Source organism: Talpa europaea (genome assembly GCF_964194135.1).
Source record: "Talpa europaea genome assembly, chromosome: 1".
In the NCBI taxonomy this organism is placed as follows: Eukaryota; Metazoa; Chordata; class Mammalia; order Eulipotyphla; family Talpidae; genus Talpa; species Talpa europaea.
In genome coordinates this window covers 56,967,373-56,981,732 of record NC_140073.1, presented here as the reverse complement: position 1 = coordinate 56,981,732, position 14,360 = coordinate 56,967,373, and the positions used below count along the sequence as shown (strand labels likewise).

General features: G+C 48.6%; 1 protein-coding gene across 1 annotated transcript in view; it reads left to right on the top strand.

Annotated features, from left to right (window-relative positions):
• Positions 1-13,150, top strand: part of ME3 (malic enzyme 3) — a gene marked incomplete at its 3' end in the record, with an annotated part of 220,180 nt that extends 207,030 nt beyond the window's left edge. Inside the window, exons 8-14 of the mRNA XM_084250209.1 lie at positions 4,307-4,404; positions 4,585-4,698; positions 6,129-6,234; positions 6,768-6,910; positions 7,401-7,574; positions 11,597-11,695; positions 12,989-13,150. Of these exons, the coding sequence (XP_084106335.1) occupies positions 4,307-4,404; positions 4,585-4,698; positions 6,129-6,234; positions 6,768-6,910; positions 7,401-7,574; positions 11,597-11,695; positions 12,989-13,150 (896 nt within the window). The remainder of the gene's footprint in view (positions 1-4,306; positions 4,405-4,584; positions 4,699-6,128; positions 6,235-6,767; positions 6,911-7,400; positions 7,575-11,596; positions 11,696-12,988) is intronic.
• Positions 13,151-14,360: the final 1,210 nt, after the last annotated feature.

Sequence of the window (14,360 nt, the reverse complement as noted above, 5' to 3'; positions counted from 1 at the left end):
TTAATATAGTGCTCTGCTGAACCTGGTCATGACATAGCCACGTTTATCTAGGTTACATAAAAAGATCTGGAAAAATAAAGGGTGGTTCATGTTGTTTAGGGAAAGCAGAGAGTGTCTGTCAGAGGAGAAGACTTGGATTGCAGGAGCTCCTATAAGTTATGGGAACAACATGGACAAATCACAGAACTGTAAAAACACAAAGCATTCTAGGGGAGATGGGGAGACTTGAAGTTGCAAAGGTGGGTTGATACTGGTTTTATATTTTTCTACACATTAGCTAACAACATATCATGAACAACTTCTTTATAAAAATTATTCCATACCTTCTTTCTTTATAAAGCAGGGACGGACCTATCTATTTTGTTACCAAAGGGTAATCCAGGCTACCAAGTGTAACCTCACTAACCTGAAGTCTGGTACATAATTGATGTTTGATAAATAAATGAATGCAACATTTTCCAAACAACAGGTTCTGGCAACTAATTGTGTTATAGTTTCCCTGAAGGCTTAGGAACCCGGGAGCTGCCTGAGTACAGGGGCCATGTTTGATTCCCCTCCATCTTCTGTAGGGCCCAGCCTGGCACCTCGGTCTGGCAGGCCCTCAGTAAGTGCACAGCTCTCAGGGGGTGTTAGGAAGCACCAGTCATCCTCAGCACTGGCTCTGGGTCTTTAGCAGAAACTGCACCCCATAGTCTTGCCTTCTGATGTCCACATTTATTAAGCCCCAGCTGTTTGCTGTGTCCCCTTCTTCAGACCAACACACAACCTCTAAACCTTGGCACAAATCCAACCCAAGTTCTGGGAGAGTCCCCACCACAGAACCAGAAAAAAGCAAAACCCCTGAAAAACTGAAAACCCAATTTTTTACTCATATTCCCACCCTGAAGTCAGTATTTTAGTGTTGCTTCCAGATTCTGTCCATGATTTCATTGCAATTAGAATCATGGTATCTGTGCTATTTAAGGTTCTCTTCCTTCCAACTAACTCCTTCCAACTAACTCCATGGTTTAGTAGTCGAGAGTGCAAGTCTGTTCTCTGAGTTCAAATCCTCACTCTGTTATATGGTCTTGGGTCACATAGCAAACTACTCTGTGCCTCAATTTCCCAATCTGTAAAGTGAGAAGAAGAATAAACAAAGGTCTACATTAAGACAAAATACTTATAACAATACCAGGTATGAGTTACTAACTCACAGCATTTTCTATGTTGCTGCATCATCCTCACAATGATCATTTTCAATGACTGCAATATAGTCTGCCGATTGTCCACACTAGTTGATTTCCTTAACCATTACCCGTCTGTCAGGTGTTTGTTATTTCTCGCGTCTATCTTATAAATAAGTTTGTCCAAAAGGGTTGAAGCACTTTAAAAAGGATTGTATACTGAAACTTTTTACTTTCTTACTGCTGCCTCGCCAGCCTTAGTGGAAAAACTATGCTTTTTATTTGTGCAACTTTAACAAGCCACACATAATCCCACTTTTATTTCCTTTCCTTTGCAGTCATGGCGAATTAGCACTGCCAGCTGTCTATGCCTATGGCTTTAGCAGAGAATACTCCATATAAGGAATTGTTAATTATGTATCAAATAATGGGGGGAAAGGGACATTTAAGGGTCAGCTACAACTCCTGGGCTGGGGGAGCAAAGGGAAGACAGGGGGTGGCTGGCTGGAGTTTGAGTCTCTGAGGGGTGCACTATGAGACTAGCTCTGCAAGTAATAGACACTGAAAATTGTATTCAACTGCTGCTGCAGAGGTTAAAAAAAAAAAAAAAAACGGAGGCTGTGGGTTTGCCAGATTTAGCAAAAACAAAATACTAGCTGCCCAGTTAAATTCAAATTCCAGGGCCTCCCCGGTGGCGCAGCGGTTGAGCGCTGGGTTGCAAAGCTGCCCGCAGCCTCTGCAGCACCGGTTCAATCCCCGGCTGCTCCCCGGCCACCAGAGGAGGGTCCCACATGGCACACAGACCTCTCCTGCCGCCCGCTGCTCCCCTCAGCAGTGTACTTAGTCCTTCTGCCTGCTCAGCTCCCCGCTCTGGCTCTGGTGAATTCTCTCACCCTCCCGCGCTTCTGACTGCACCCAGTGCATGTATAAACAAACAAACAAACAAACAAATTAATTAATTAATTAAAAAAGAAAAAATTCAAATTCCAGGTAAGTAAGAAATAATGTTTTAGAATATTTACATTAATATTGCATGGGACATACTTACACTTAAAACATTGTTTATATAAAATTCAAATTTAACTAAGTGTCCTAGATATACCCCGACAATCTTACAAGGTGAGATGAGGCTGGGAAAATATTCTTTCCCCTCTCCACCTTGTCCAGGCTCTCAGGTGCGCTCTGACACCCCCTTTTCACAAAGTAACACAGAAAGCTAGTTGCCAAAGCTGGAGAGTGATTTGCAAACTAAGGACAGTGAGAAGTGTGGGTTTGAAGCTGAAAAACAATGATCTAATAATCAACACAGGTCACCCTTTTGACCACCCAGCATCCATACACACAATTCCACACATCCGTACCACACATCTGTACCTACACATCAGTACTTCTGTCACAACAAAAACAATGAACAACATGCCTATTAAAATGATGTCAATTCTCACCTTTTCCCCAAAATGAAGGCAAAGTATCAATAGCCATTTTCTTCTTCCCTAGAAGACAGTCAGTCTTCCCATCTTTGGGCAGAATTAACTTCTCCTAAAACAGAGACCTCCAATCCTCTAGAGCACAAAGTCGAGGTGACGGGAAGCAAGAACTGTGCAAGCGAATTATTGGATGAAATGGTGACAGGAGCCATTGCAACTTCTTCACTCCCAGGCCTGTGTGATCTAGCTACTGGAGAAAGAGCACAGTATATTGTTTGCTAAGTCAAATCCTATCTGTAGATGCTTCTCCACAGAATGTTACCTCAACTAAGACTTGGGTGAAACTGAAGGTTCCTGACATATGAATCCAGCTGCTCCTGGGTGAGGGGATACTTGCTAAAACCAGTGAATTTGATGGGCACGGAACTATTGCTATATTCCTATTCCTTTGGATTAAATTCCTTGATTAGAAAACTTGTCTGGAAGATGTCAGCATCATGAATAGGCATTTCAAGCATCCACCAGTGATGGTGCTGGTAGAAGCACTGTAGACAGGGCAAGAAAAGTCTTTATCTAGAATATGTTTTATTCCAGTGAGGAGAAATCTTCCTGTCTATTATGGAAGGAGCCCAATACAATGATCCTGCTGCCAGGTGGATGTTCCTTCCAGAGAATGTGCCATAGCAGGAGCTCAGCATTGGTACGGCTACTTTGTGCATAAACCTATCGCAAACCCTGTTAGCCTGGGAAAGATACTGGATGACACATACAGGACATGCCTTTTGATCCACTTGAGTATTGAAAAACCTGTTTTCATCCTGCCCCTTGGTGAGTTTTTATCAATATCTAGGGCACAAATATCTTCACACTCTACCTATTTCATGAGATCCATTCACACACCCCTTCGCCAGACTTCCTCATCAACAATCTTGCTATTCTAGTCTTCTCAAGTCCCTAGACATTCAGATAATCCATTAGCACCTGCCCTTGGATTAATGTAGGTGTAGCCATCTCTTGGACCAGAGTGGACAAACAAGTTTAGTACCTGAATTCAAATCCTTGGAAAGATTTTCTTCACTATTACCCTTTAAGGCTACCTTTATCAGTGCTGTGAGGTGACAAGCACACACTCCGAGTTGACACCAGCATGTGGCCCAAGTCTTCTTGGTCATCAGGAATTTCTGGTGAGACCTTAGGAGTGGATTTAGAGAGGAAGCCATGCTGCAAGAGTGAGTGATAAGTGAGTCTGAGCCCCTGCTCAGGCAACGTGTGCCTTGCAGACGCACCCCTTGGCAATGGCATGTGCCAGACTAAGCAGTGAGCTAAGCGGCTCAGATACGTGGCCATATAATGTCTCATGATTGTTTTTTATCCACTCATCCCTTAAGCGAACCATTCTCTGAAGGTCACACCTCTCTTTTATACTGTATTTGCCCTTATCCTTTCATTTCTGTATAATAGTGGTAGCAACTGATTCTCTGATCCTCTCACCTAGGGTAGAGCATCAATACAGGTTTTGTTTCTCAACATAAGTTGTCTGCAAAATAGGACATGAATTTCCTCCCATGCCTACATGCTTGCAGGCCTGACTTTTATGGTGGATTTGGAAAGTTGCTTGTTTGGCCACAAGTTCAAAGAGTGGGGAACCCTTCCAGGGGTCTTCTCTTGGGGGTTAAGAACAGAGACCAGAGAATTAATTCAGTCCACTCTTTGCAGGCACAGCTTCTGTGGCAGTGGCGGGGATCCTGGCCGCTCTGCGAATCACCAAGAACAAACTCTCTAATCATGTGTTTGTTTTCCAAGGTGCAGGTGAGGTAAGTACACCAGGAGTTCTCTGCTATTGTTCCAGGAGGAGAACAGGAGGGGAGTGTCTCAAAACAATTTAACTGGGCTTCCTGGAGAAGGGGGTGGACGGACAGCATCAAGAAAGGAGGGACTGATAAATGCTGAGAGCTGTCAGCGCTGTATCTGACACCCAAATGTGTGCTTCCTAGGCAGCCATGGGCATCGCCCACCTTCTTGTCATGGCCCTAGAGAAAGAAGGTGTACCCAAGGCAGAGGCCACAAAGAAGATCTGGATGGTGGACTCCAAGGGGCTCATTGTGAAGGTACTGTCAGTCAGGAGATGTTTCCTGGCATCCACAGTTATTGGAACTGAAATCAAGAGGTCTCAAGGGGCAAACTGCTGAGTCAGAAGAGTGAGCAAAAGGAGGGTAATGCCTTACCTGCCAAAGCAATAGTCATCCCACAGCAGCCTTCACTGCTCTTTTCCAAAAGTGGGGAGGTTCAGCCTGCACTAACCTCCGTCTACATTGGGCCCTAATTGTCCAAAAGCAGTATGTGCTCTCTTCCACATCCTTGCATTTTTCCTTCCTTCCTTCCATGTCTTCTCTTTTTGCACATTCCTATTCTCAACCCTCAGCCCCTTCTGCTTCCTTCTTCTCTTCTGACTTAGCCCAGATTAACCTCTCCAAAAGCGTTCTCTGGACTCGTGTGTGTTAATTAATCTCCTACATCAACGTTTATGCACCTCTCAATTCCCACATGGTAGGGCGGTTGCCCCTGTACTTCTCCACCCCCCCCAGGGGCCATGAATCCTGGATGTCAATATTAGGCATACGGTAGTGTAAAATATATCACCAGTGTGTGATGTAGGTGTGAAATAATGAGAGGTAAGTAGCCCGAAATTCTGCTATCATACAACAACAGTGAGAGGTGAAAAACCTGACATCAACAGAACCCAGGGGGTACATGAGGCCATCAACCAAGAATAGCAGAGACCCTTCAGCAGAGAGGAACTCCTTTCTGTTCCATATGGAGCCAGATTATTCCCAGAATTGAGGCTTAGAGATTCCTCCTCACATCCCAGATCATTCAGGAGCGTAATCCAGCTACAGGGGGAGGCTGCCACACTCCCCTCTCGCCTGTCTTTCAACATCATTGTGCTCACCCCATGGTCCTCACCCCTCCTCAAAGATCTCTCAAAGTTAACTTCTTCACTTTGGTCATCATGAAGTCAGCTGGTGCCATGGACTCAGGAGAAACATTTATCTGCTTTCACCAGCCTTTTACCCATTAACTCTGAAGAAATGGAAGGGAGTTGGGGCCAGTGGGGTACAGCCGCTACAGCCTGTCCAGGAGTCAGTCTAGCATTATTCCGGGGACTTGATGACTCTAGTAAAATACATTCAAATTAACTCCCTGGCCCTGGTGATTCAGGCCCCCACCCCTCAAAGTGGTTTGGGTCCTGGAAATCTTGGGGCTACAAGTCTTCGTAAGACCTGGTACTTCCCAAGGAGCCCTGTGTCCTGCCCCAGGCAGACACGATCCTAGCCACTCAAAGGAAGGCTTTCGCCACCTTGGGTTGCAGAAACACACACAAGAAATCCTTAAGTTCCACTTTAGGTCTGTCAGGAAATTGGATATACAGGCTTCCAAGAGAGCAGAGCAAAGCCCAACGCAGGGAATGTTCTCAGAGTCTCCAGATGTAGCCAGGCTCCGATCCGGCAGGTCCTGCCATGTTTTTCTTTCCCCACAGGGGAGGAGCCACCTGAACCACGAGAAGGAGATGTTTGCCCAGGACCATCCTGAAGTGAAGTCCCTGGAGGAGGTGGTGAGACTGGTGAAGCCCACAGCCATCATAGGTAGGAGGAGGGCGGCGACCCCCTGCCCAGCCCCGCTAACCTTCTTGACCAGCAGGTGAAGACGGTGACTTACGGAGGCTGCCCCAGCAACCCGTGGAAACTCAGCCTTTCCCCCACCCCATGCCCAATTCCAAGCCACGAGCATGTGTCACAAGTGCACTGAAGTCATGGCCTACGGCACCCGCTGCGGCTATGCGGTGGAGAGATGCAGTGGGAAAGCGCAAGGCTGACCTCTAACCAAGACTCACCGAGCCCTGCTCCCTGCCATGGCCTCTCTCTCTGTACAGACAACATCCAGGATTGCCCCCATGGGTACATCTTAACTGGGGAGGGACCGGAAACTGACTGATGGTCCCTTGGGTTTAGCAGGGTCTCAGATAGTTCAAGCCTGAAGACCCCTTTCTCCTCCACTCCCCACCCTGAGGCAGGCGCCATCCCCGGGAACCACCCTGTCATGCCCCATTCCCCCACGGCCATGTCAGCAGCGGGCTGCTCATAAGGCAGGCAGCTCCACCACGCTCCTGTCCCTGCAGGTGTTGCCGCCATGGCGGGCGCCTTCACAGAGCGGATTCTGAGGGACATGGCCTCCTTCCACGAGCGCCCCATCATCTTTGCTCTCAGCAACCCCACCAGCAAGGCCGAGTGCACTGCGGAGAAGTGCTACCAGGTCACCGAGGTCAGTGGGGAGCCAATCCTTCCCAGGCTGAGAGGACTAGAGAATGAGAGCAGGCCCAGCCCGCTGAGGAGCAGTCAGGATGGGGAAGATGACCCATGAGCCCAGGTCACAGAGCCAGTCAGGAGCGGAGCTGACTGCCCAAGCCAGCTCTGCCCACCACACGTGCCCAGGGTTCCCCCAGAACGGCGCTGTCCCCAGACCCAGGCGTTTGAATCCCTAGGCCACGGGCCTTCCTCTCCTGTGCTGGGGGCCCGCCCAGAAGGTGACAGGTGGAAAAGCTTTACTTCACCTTTTAGCAGCCCGGTGACGGCCAGGTGACTCAGAGGGGGCTGAACTTCCCAGACAAGAGAGCACTGCGCTGCTGGCACCTCCAGTGAGCTTGGCACAAAAGAGAGCCTGGCAGAGGGCCCAAGGCTCAGGAGGTCAGCCGAGGACAGTGGTGCTGCCTGACCCGTAGTCAAGCTCTCACTCCACTTGCTTTCACCCCCAGGGCCGGGGCATCTTTGCCAGCGGAAGCCCTTTCAAGAGCGTGACCCTGAGTGACGGCCGGACCTTCATCCCCGGGCAGGGCAACAACGCCTACGTGTTCCCCGGAGTGGCACTGGGAGTCATCGCAGGCGGGATCCGCCACATCCCCGAGGAGATCTTCCTCCTGACCGCAGAGGTACCAAGTCCCTGCGCTCCCCAGTGCCCGTGGGTGGCACCTGATCCTTACTGGGCCCCGAAGAGTCCTCCCTTTGTCTCCTCTGCCCACCTGCCCCACCCTGACAACAGATCCCCAAAGCACCTAACCTCAAGCTTCTCTCAAAACATGCAAACAGCTCCTAAGGGGGCTAAGGAGTAATCAGTGGAGGGTGCGGCAGGAAGCACTGGCAGTAAGGAGCCCCACCTGCCCGGCTCCCTCCCTCCCAGCAGTGACCATCTGGGTGCCCAATACAGGAGATGCCACGAAAGCCACTTGAGACTATGGGGCCACTGACCCGGCAGATGAGCTCCCCCGGCCTGGGTTTTGAGCATGTCCCAGGGTAACCAGTAACATAAAGAGCCCCAGAGGACAGCGCTCCGTGAGGAAGGGACAGGTGGCATGTCCGAGCCCCTGGATCTCGTGCGTAGAGATGAGGATGTGAGGCGCACCTGGGCTAGGTGTCCTACTGGAAAACTCCCAGAAGGGCTCTGGCACATGGTGGAAACAATGAGAGAATTCTTTTTATTTTTTTTTTTTTTATTTTTTAAATGCTTTTTTTTATTTTTTTTTATTTTTTTATAGAGGCATGCTTTATTTATTTGTTTGCTGGTTTGTTTGTTTGTTTTGTTTATACATGCACTGGGTACAGTCAGAAGCGCGGGAGGGTGAGAGAATTCACCAGAGCCAGAGCGGGGAGCAGAGCAGGCAGAAGGACCGAAGTACACTGCTGAGGGGAGCAGCGGGCGGCAGGAGAGGTCTGCGCGCCATGTGGGACCCTCCTCCGGTGGCCGGGGAGCAGCCGGGGATGGAACCGGCGCCGCAGAGGCCGCGCGCAGCTTCGCAACCCAGCGCTCAACCGCTGCGCCACCGGGGAGGCCCCAATGAGAGAATTCTTACAGAATAACAACCCACATCAGGAACAATGATTACTAATAACATGTATCGATGCTGACATTTATTGTTGCAACCAAATGCCAGGCACCTCCCGTTCATCCTCACTGAGGAACTGAGGCATAGAAATGACTGTGTTAGGAGGTTAAGCTAATCAGAGCTTTATGCAAGTATTAAATATATTTATACCCAATGAGCTCCTAAGGTTCTACCTTGATTTTTCACACCCACCTGCATTTCCCCCTCACCTTAGCACTAATGATGCCCCCAAACCAGCAAGACACAGGAATGGCTTCCACACAACCCTGTTCAGCCCTGATTCTCTGAGGAGCACCAGAATTGCCCCGGGCACCAGGTTCCTTTTTACCATGTCTTGACCTTGAAGCACCTGCTCTGCAAAGGCTGTGCAAATAATGTTAGCGGAAGGCTTTTAAGCCTTCTCCGGGCTGTGTGCACGCTAGCTGAGGTTTCTTGTTGCTCTTCTTTGAACCTCTGGTGGGAATATTTTGTGTTTGTATTTCTTCTCATTGCTCTCGTGGGCAGCGGTGTCCTGTGGCCATGAACAGGTGTTTGATTAGGAAGAGTCACTTCCTGCTTGCAAATTCCCCTGTTGTGCAGAAACACAGTTGCTACAGTTTCCCTAAGTAACCCTGAGACAACTGCACACCCATCCCCCTGCTGTGGGACAATTCAACAGTGTCATTTGTGATCAGTATCCATTAGTTACACAGGTCCTCTCTTTGCTCTAATTATTTTTTTTGAAAGATTTATTTATTTATGCATGCAAGAGCTGGGATGCAAGCCAGAGATGCGGTGGGTGAGAGGATTCACCAGAGACAGAGAGGGGAGGAGAACAGGCAGACTGACTGAAATACACTGCTGAGGGGCGCAGCTGGCGAGACAGGAGAGGTCTGCTGCACCATGGGGGTAGCTCCCTCGTCAGGGATAGAACTCGTGCTGCAATGGCTGTGGATAGCATCATAGTGCTGCATCTTAACAGCTTGAGCCACCAGGGAGGCCCCTTTTCACTTTAATTTTAATCACCACTGTAGGCAAGACCTCGCCCCTCTATTTGCTGACAATTTGATTTCAAATTTCTTACAGGTTATATTTCGGAAAGGGTGCTTAGGTGATCTAAGTTGAATCTGATTTTCCCATGGAAAAATGAATGTCTCAGAAGATTTACATGCACTATCTCATTTCACTTTAAAAACTCTATTGAAGAGATATGGTGACTGAGCCTCCCTGGTGGTGCAAGGGGTTAACTCTCAGCACTAGGAAACTCTCAGCAGACACTGCAGAATGAGTTCAATCCCTGGCCAGGGACCTCTGACCCACACGGCACAGCAGATCTCTCCTGACTTGCCCACTGCTCCCCTCAGCAGTATAATTCAGTCAATTTGCCTGTTCTGCTCCCCACTCTGTCTCTGGTGAATCCTCTAATCCCCCACACCTCTGGACTGTACCCCAGTTCTTTCATGCATAAATACATCTTTAAAAAAAGAGAGATACAATGACTATCCCAATGTTATAGGCAAGGGAAATGACACAAGGGGTTATGTAACCAGGCCCCCAAGGGTCATGGGCATGTGAGCGCCAGGCCGGACAATTGGTCTCCACACCTCAGCTCAGGGTCACCAATGCCCTGTGTCTCAGAACTGAACACAATGAACACACAGGCAGATGCAGCTCTTCACTCTTCCTCATGAGCTCCTATAGAGGAAGTTTCGTCATGGAAATCCTGCTTCCCTCTCTCAATCCATCTTCTATACCTCCAAAGAGAATCTTTCGAAATGTGGAGCAGACTATGTCTCTTTCCTCATTTCAGATCTTTTCCCCGAGACCAACAAGATGATGTCCAACTTCTCCGCACAATTTCTACACAAAGCTCTACTGCTGGACACAGCTTTCCTGTCCAGCTTCACTCTGAGCACCCGCTACCATTCAATGTTCTTTTTTAATCTCATGTTCATGTTCTTTCTTGCTCTCTCACACCTCCCAAAATTTGCACTTGCTTTTCCCTCTCCTCATGCAAGAAATTCATGCTTTTTCCTTCAGGTCTTAGCTTAGGAAGCCATTCCTGTACACCACTGACTGGGCCTTCCTCTATGCCTATATGTCCCCTCTCCTTGCACTCCCCTCACACGGTTGTATGTGTTCTAGTGTTTAATTGTCCACTGACACCAGCCTCCAGGAGGGAAAAGACTATGGCTTCTCCACCACAGGTGCCCAACCCCTACTGCAGAGCTGGGCATGTGGAAGAGCTCTGGGAAAGACAGTGAATGGAAAGGAGTGGTGGGAATGTGAGAACAGGACAGAGGAGGAGAGGTCCTGCCCTAATTTCTGCCAAGCTCCGAGGCAAGACCAAGTTGCTGTCTTGTCTATTTTCCTAGCTCTAGTTTTCAGAGAGAACCGTAGCTTTTCCCAAACTCAAGTCTGACACAAGAAGACTGGGTAGGAGCAGTGCAGAACCACCATGTAGGGACGGTTCTACCACTGGCTGAGCACCAGTGTGTGAGGCTGGAGGATGAGGCTGGTAGGAGAGGCGACGCTCAGACAGGCAGTGGTGGGAGGGGCTGCTCCCAGAACGCTGTGCTTAGGACCTTCACTCAGGAGAGGCACAAGGCCCATCTGGGGAGCTGCTCACTGTTTCCAGCTTTTCTTCCACCTGGGACAAAGGCTGAAAGGAGATATGTCACAGAGCCCCGGACAGAGACAAGACAGCCTCAAGGGCTCCATGAGGTTACGAGGCATGAGGTTAGGAGGCTGGAACTCAGAAAGTCAGGGAACCCCTATGCAACAGACCAGGCCAGTCAAGGGGACATTCCAGAATTTTTACAAGCCACAGACTTAATGATTTTCCTCCAGAATTCACAAAATCTCTTGTTGTTTTAAGTCTCAGCCAGTCAGCACAGAAATGAGCTGTCCTTGCCTAAGTCTAAGCATCAAGCTCCCCTGGGGTGACTTGGTGGCAGAGACACCAGTGAGAACCACTAGTCCTGCCCCTCAGGACAAGATGAGTCTCTGGGGTAATAGGTTGGGTTTGTTCTGGGAAAGCAGAAACTCAGATTGTTCTTGTCAGTTCTCTCTCTCTCTCTTTCTCTCCCCAGCAAATTGCCCAGGAGGTCTCTGAGCAGCATCTGTCCCAGGGGAGACTGTATCCACCACTCGGGACCATTCGAGATGTGTCTCTGAGAATCGCCGTCAAAGTAAGGGGCCTCCTCCCCTGCACTCTGGGCTCAAGGGTTAAACCATTTTTCATGTGGCATTAGGAAGCTGAAGGGGAGAAACTGGACACATCCCGAACTCCTTGGGCAGCACTGCAAACAACCCAAGCCTGGGTGACAAACTCTTGTCTGCAGTTCACTCCCCACACCCAACACCCACTCAAGCCAGTTCTGGGAAAACTTCTGGAGTTCTCTTCAAACACTAGGCGGAGAAAGGGCATCAAAGTCCACAGCTCTGTGGAACAGAATGTGGGTGGAATTTTTTCCATTGAGTCATAATTGCCCATTTATACAGAAAGGTCAGCTAGTGTGGCATCATGAGAACCGTAGAGTGTGGGCCCCAGCTCTGCCAGCCGGCAGCAGGGCCATCTACCCTAATCACCACTCCCCTGAGCCTCAGTTTCCTCCTTTTCCAAAGGGGCCAGTAACTCCTCTCTCCCAAAATTCTGGAGAATATAAGAGAGCACTGAGAGAACGCCATACTCAGTGCCTGCAGCCCAGAGCAGACACTCGTTCCTCTTGGTTCTCAGGGTGACTGGGCTGGGCCATGTGTAGTCGGGTTCATGGAATAGTCCAAGTAAAAATGTCACTCTAGAGACTATGCCAAGATGATGGGATTTCAAAGAATCAGAATATGGTTCAATACAGACTGGTCCAACATTGATAATTATTAGAGCATAAGGGCTTACTATCATTGATTATCTTTCTATTAGCATATATATTTTATAGTTTTCTATGATAACTTTTAAAGCTAATTACAGAAAATGCATTACAAAAAGTACATTCTCCCCATAAGTTTTCCAATGAAGGCTACTGAATGAACAATCCAGCACACAGACCAGCTCCACCTTGTCCTTCCTTGGTGAGCTATTTAGATTCAAGTTTTTCTGATCATGTTGTTCATCCAGTTCAGCCCATATTTGGGGGGGGGGGGAGGAGAGAATATCTGGTATTGGTCACTTTGGACTGTTACCTAATTTTATCCTCATACAATTCCAGAGAAAGGTCTCATTACCCCCACTTTAGAGATGAGGCGATTGATGCTCAGCAAGGGCAATGTCGCTGCTAAGGACCCAGAGGCTGGTGGAAGAACACACTTGACCAGTAGATACTCCATTCTGGAACAACTTTTTGCCAAGACACAAAGCTGCACGTCCTTCCTATGCAGCGGTTACAGAGACCACCACCCATGAGAGGGATTCACCCCTCCTTCCACAGACTCCCAAGCAGTTTCCTCCTTAGATCCAGTCTTCAGTCAAACATGTTTTTCCCTAGGTCATCGACTTCGCGTACAAACACAACCTGGCCTCCTACTACCCGGAGCCCCAAGACAAGGAAGCTTTTGTAAGATCTCTGGTCTACACTCCAGACTATGACTCCTTTACACTGGACAGCTACTCTTGGCCCAAGGAAGCCATGAATGTCCAGACAGTCTGATGCAGCCTCGGGGGCTGGTGTGGGACTGAATGAAGCCCCAGTAACGCTGGAACTATAAATGATTTCCCAAATGACATCCTTGTCACTGTCTTTTTCCTTTGAACTCTCTGGTGTGAAGGGCGATGCCCAGGCACACCGGAAATGAGAGCCTTTTCCCCAAAAGCCCTGCAAACTCATTTTGTGTGATCCTCCTCTGATGACCTAGCCCAAAATGCCCCATCCATTAATTGCCACTATGGGCTAGACCTTACAGGCCAATGGGAACCCTGCCTACAACTCTGCTTTGCAGAGCTCAGGCCCCAGGCAGGAGATGAAATATGGATATAATTCATTTTGCCACATTGGAGAGAGTGGTACTTGCATGAAAGGCTTGCAAGAGAAAAGTTGGGGTGCTCTGAAAAAAGAGGATCCCTCCTCAGGTGACGCAATGCTCTGGGAGAGCAATGTTTGCGCTGTGTTCAAGAATGAAGGGTGGGTAGGAATGAAGGGGAGTTGAGGAATGTGAAGGCAGTCACTGTTCACAGAGCAGGCCAGACCGTCAGGGAGCTCAGTCCCTCCTGGAGGGATCCACACCCTGCAGGACTCCCGGTGTGAGGTCTGAGAGGCTGAAGGCCACTCACTGCCCTGAGTTGTTGACTGTTAGACATTCCTTTTTGGTTATTACTGAAATGAAAAGAGGAGAAATTGTGAGCGAGGAGGCTAGCAAGCAAATGGGCGAGAGGAAGAGAGTCAGGGAAGGAAAGAGCACCAGGGGGAGTTCCTGAAAAGACTTGATTTCAGTTCCCCAGCTCCGAGACACTCAATCTCGTGCACCCTGCCCTCTCTGAATTAATTCAGCAAACAAGCAGTTTTCTTGTTTGGTTGGTTTTTTGGGTTTTGGGTTTTTTGGTTTGGTTTTTTTTGTTCATTCAGTTTTTTTGTTTTTTTGTTTTTTGTTTTCTGTTTTTTTTTTTTTTTTTTTGAGGTGACATTGGTTTACAACACTGTGTATAATACAGAGGTACAGTTCCTGCCTCTTCAGGTGTATGTTGCCACACCACACCCACCACCAAAGCGCCCATTGTCCTCCGCCATCGTCTGTGCATCCCCTCCACCCTTCGCCCTCCACTCCCTCTCTCCCTCTGGTGGCCTCAGTTCTGCTGTCACATTTCAAGGGTCTGGTTTGGGTTTGGTTTTGTCTGACCCTTTGCTGTGTTTCTCTATATTCCAC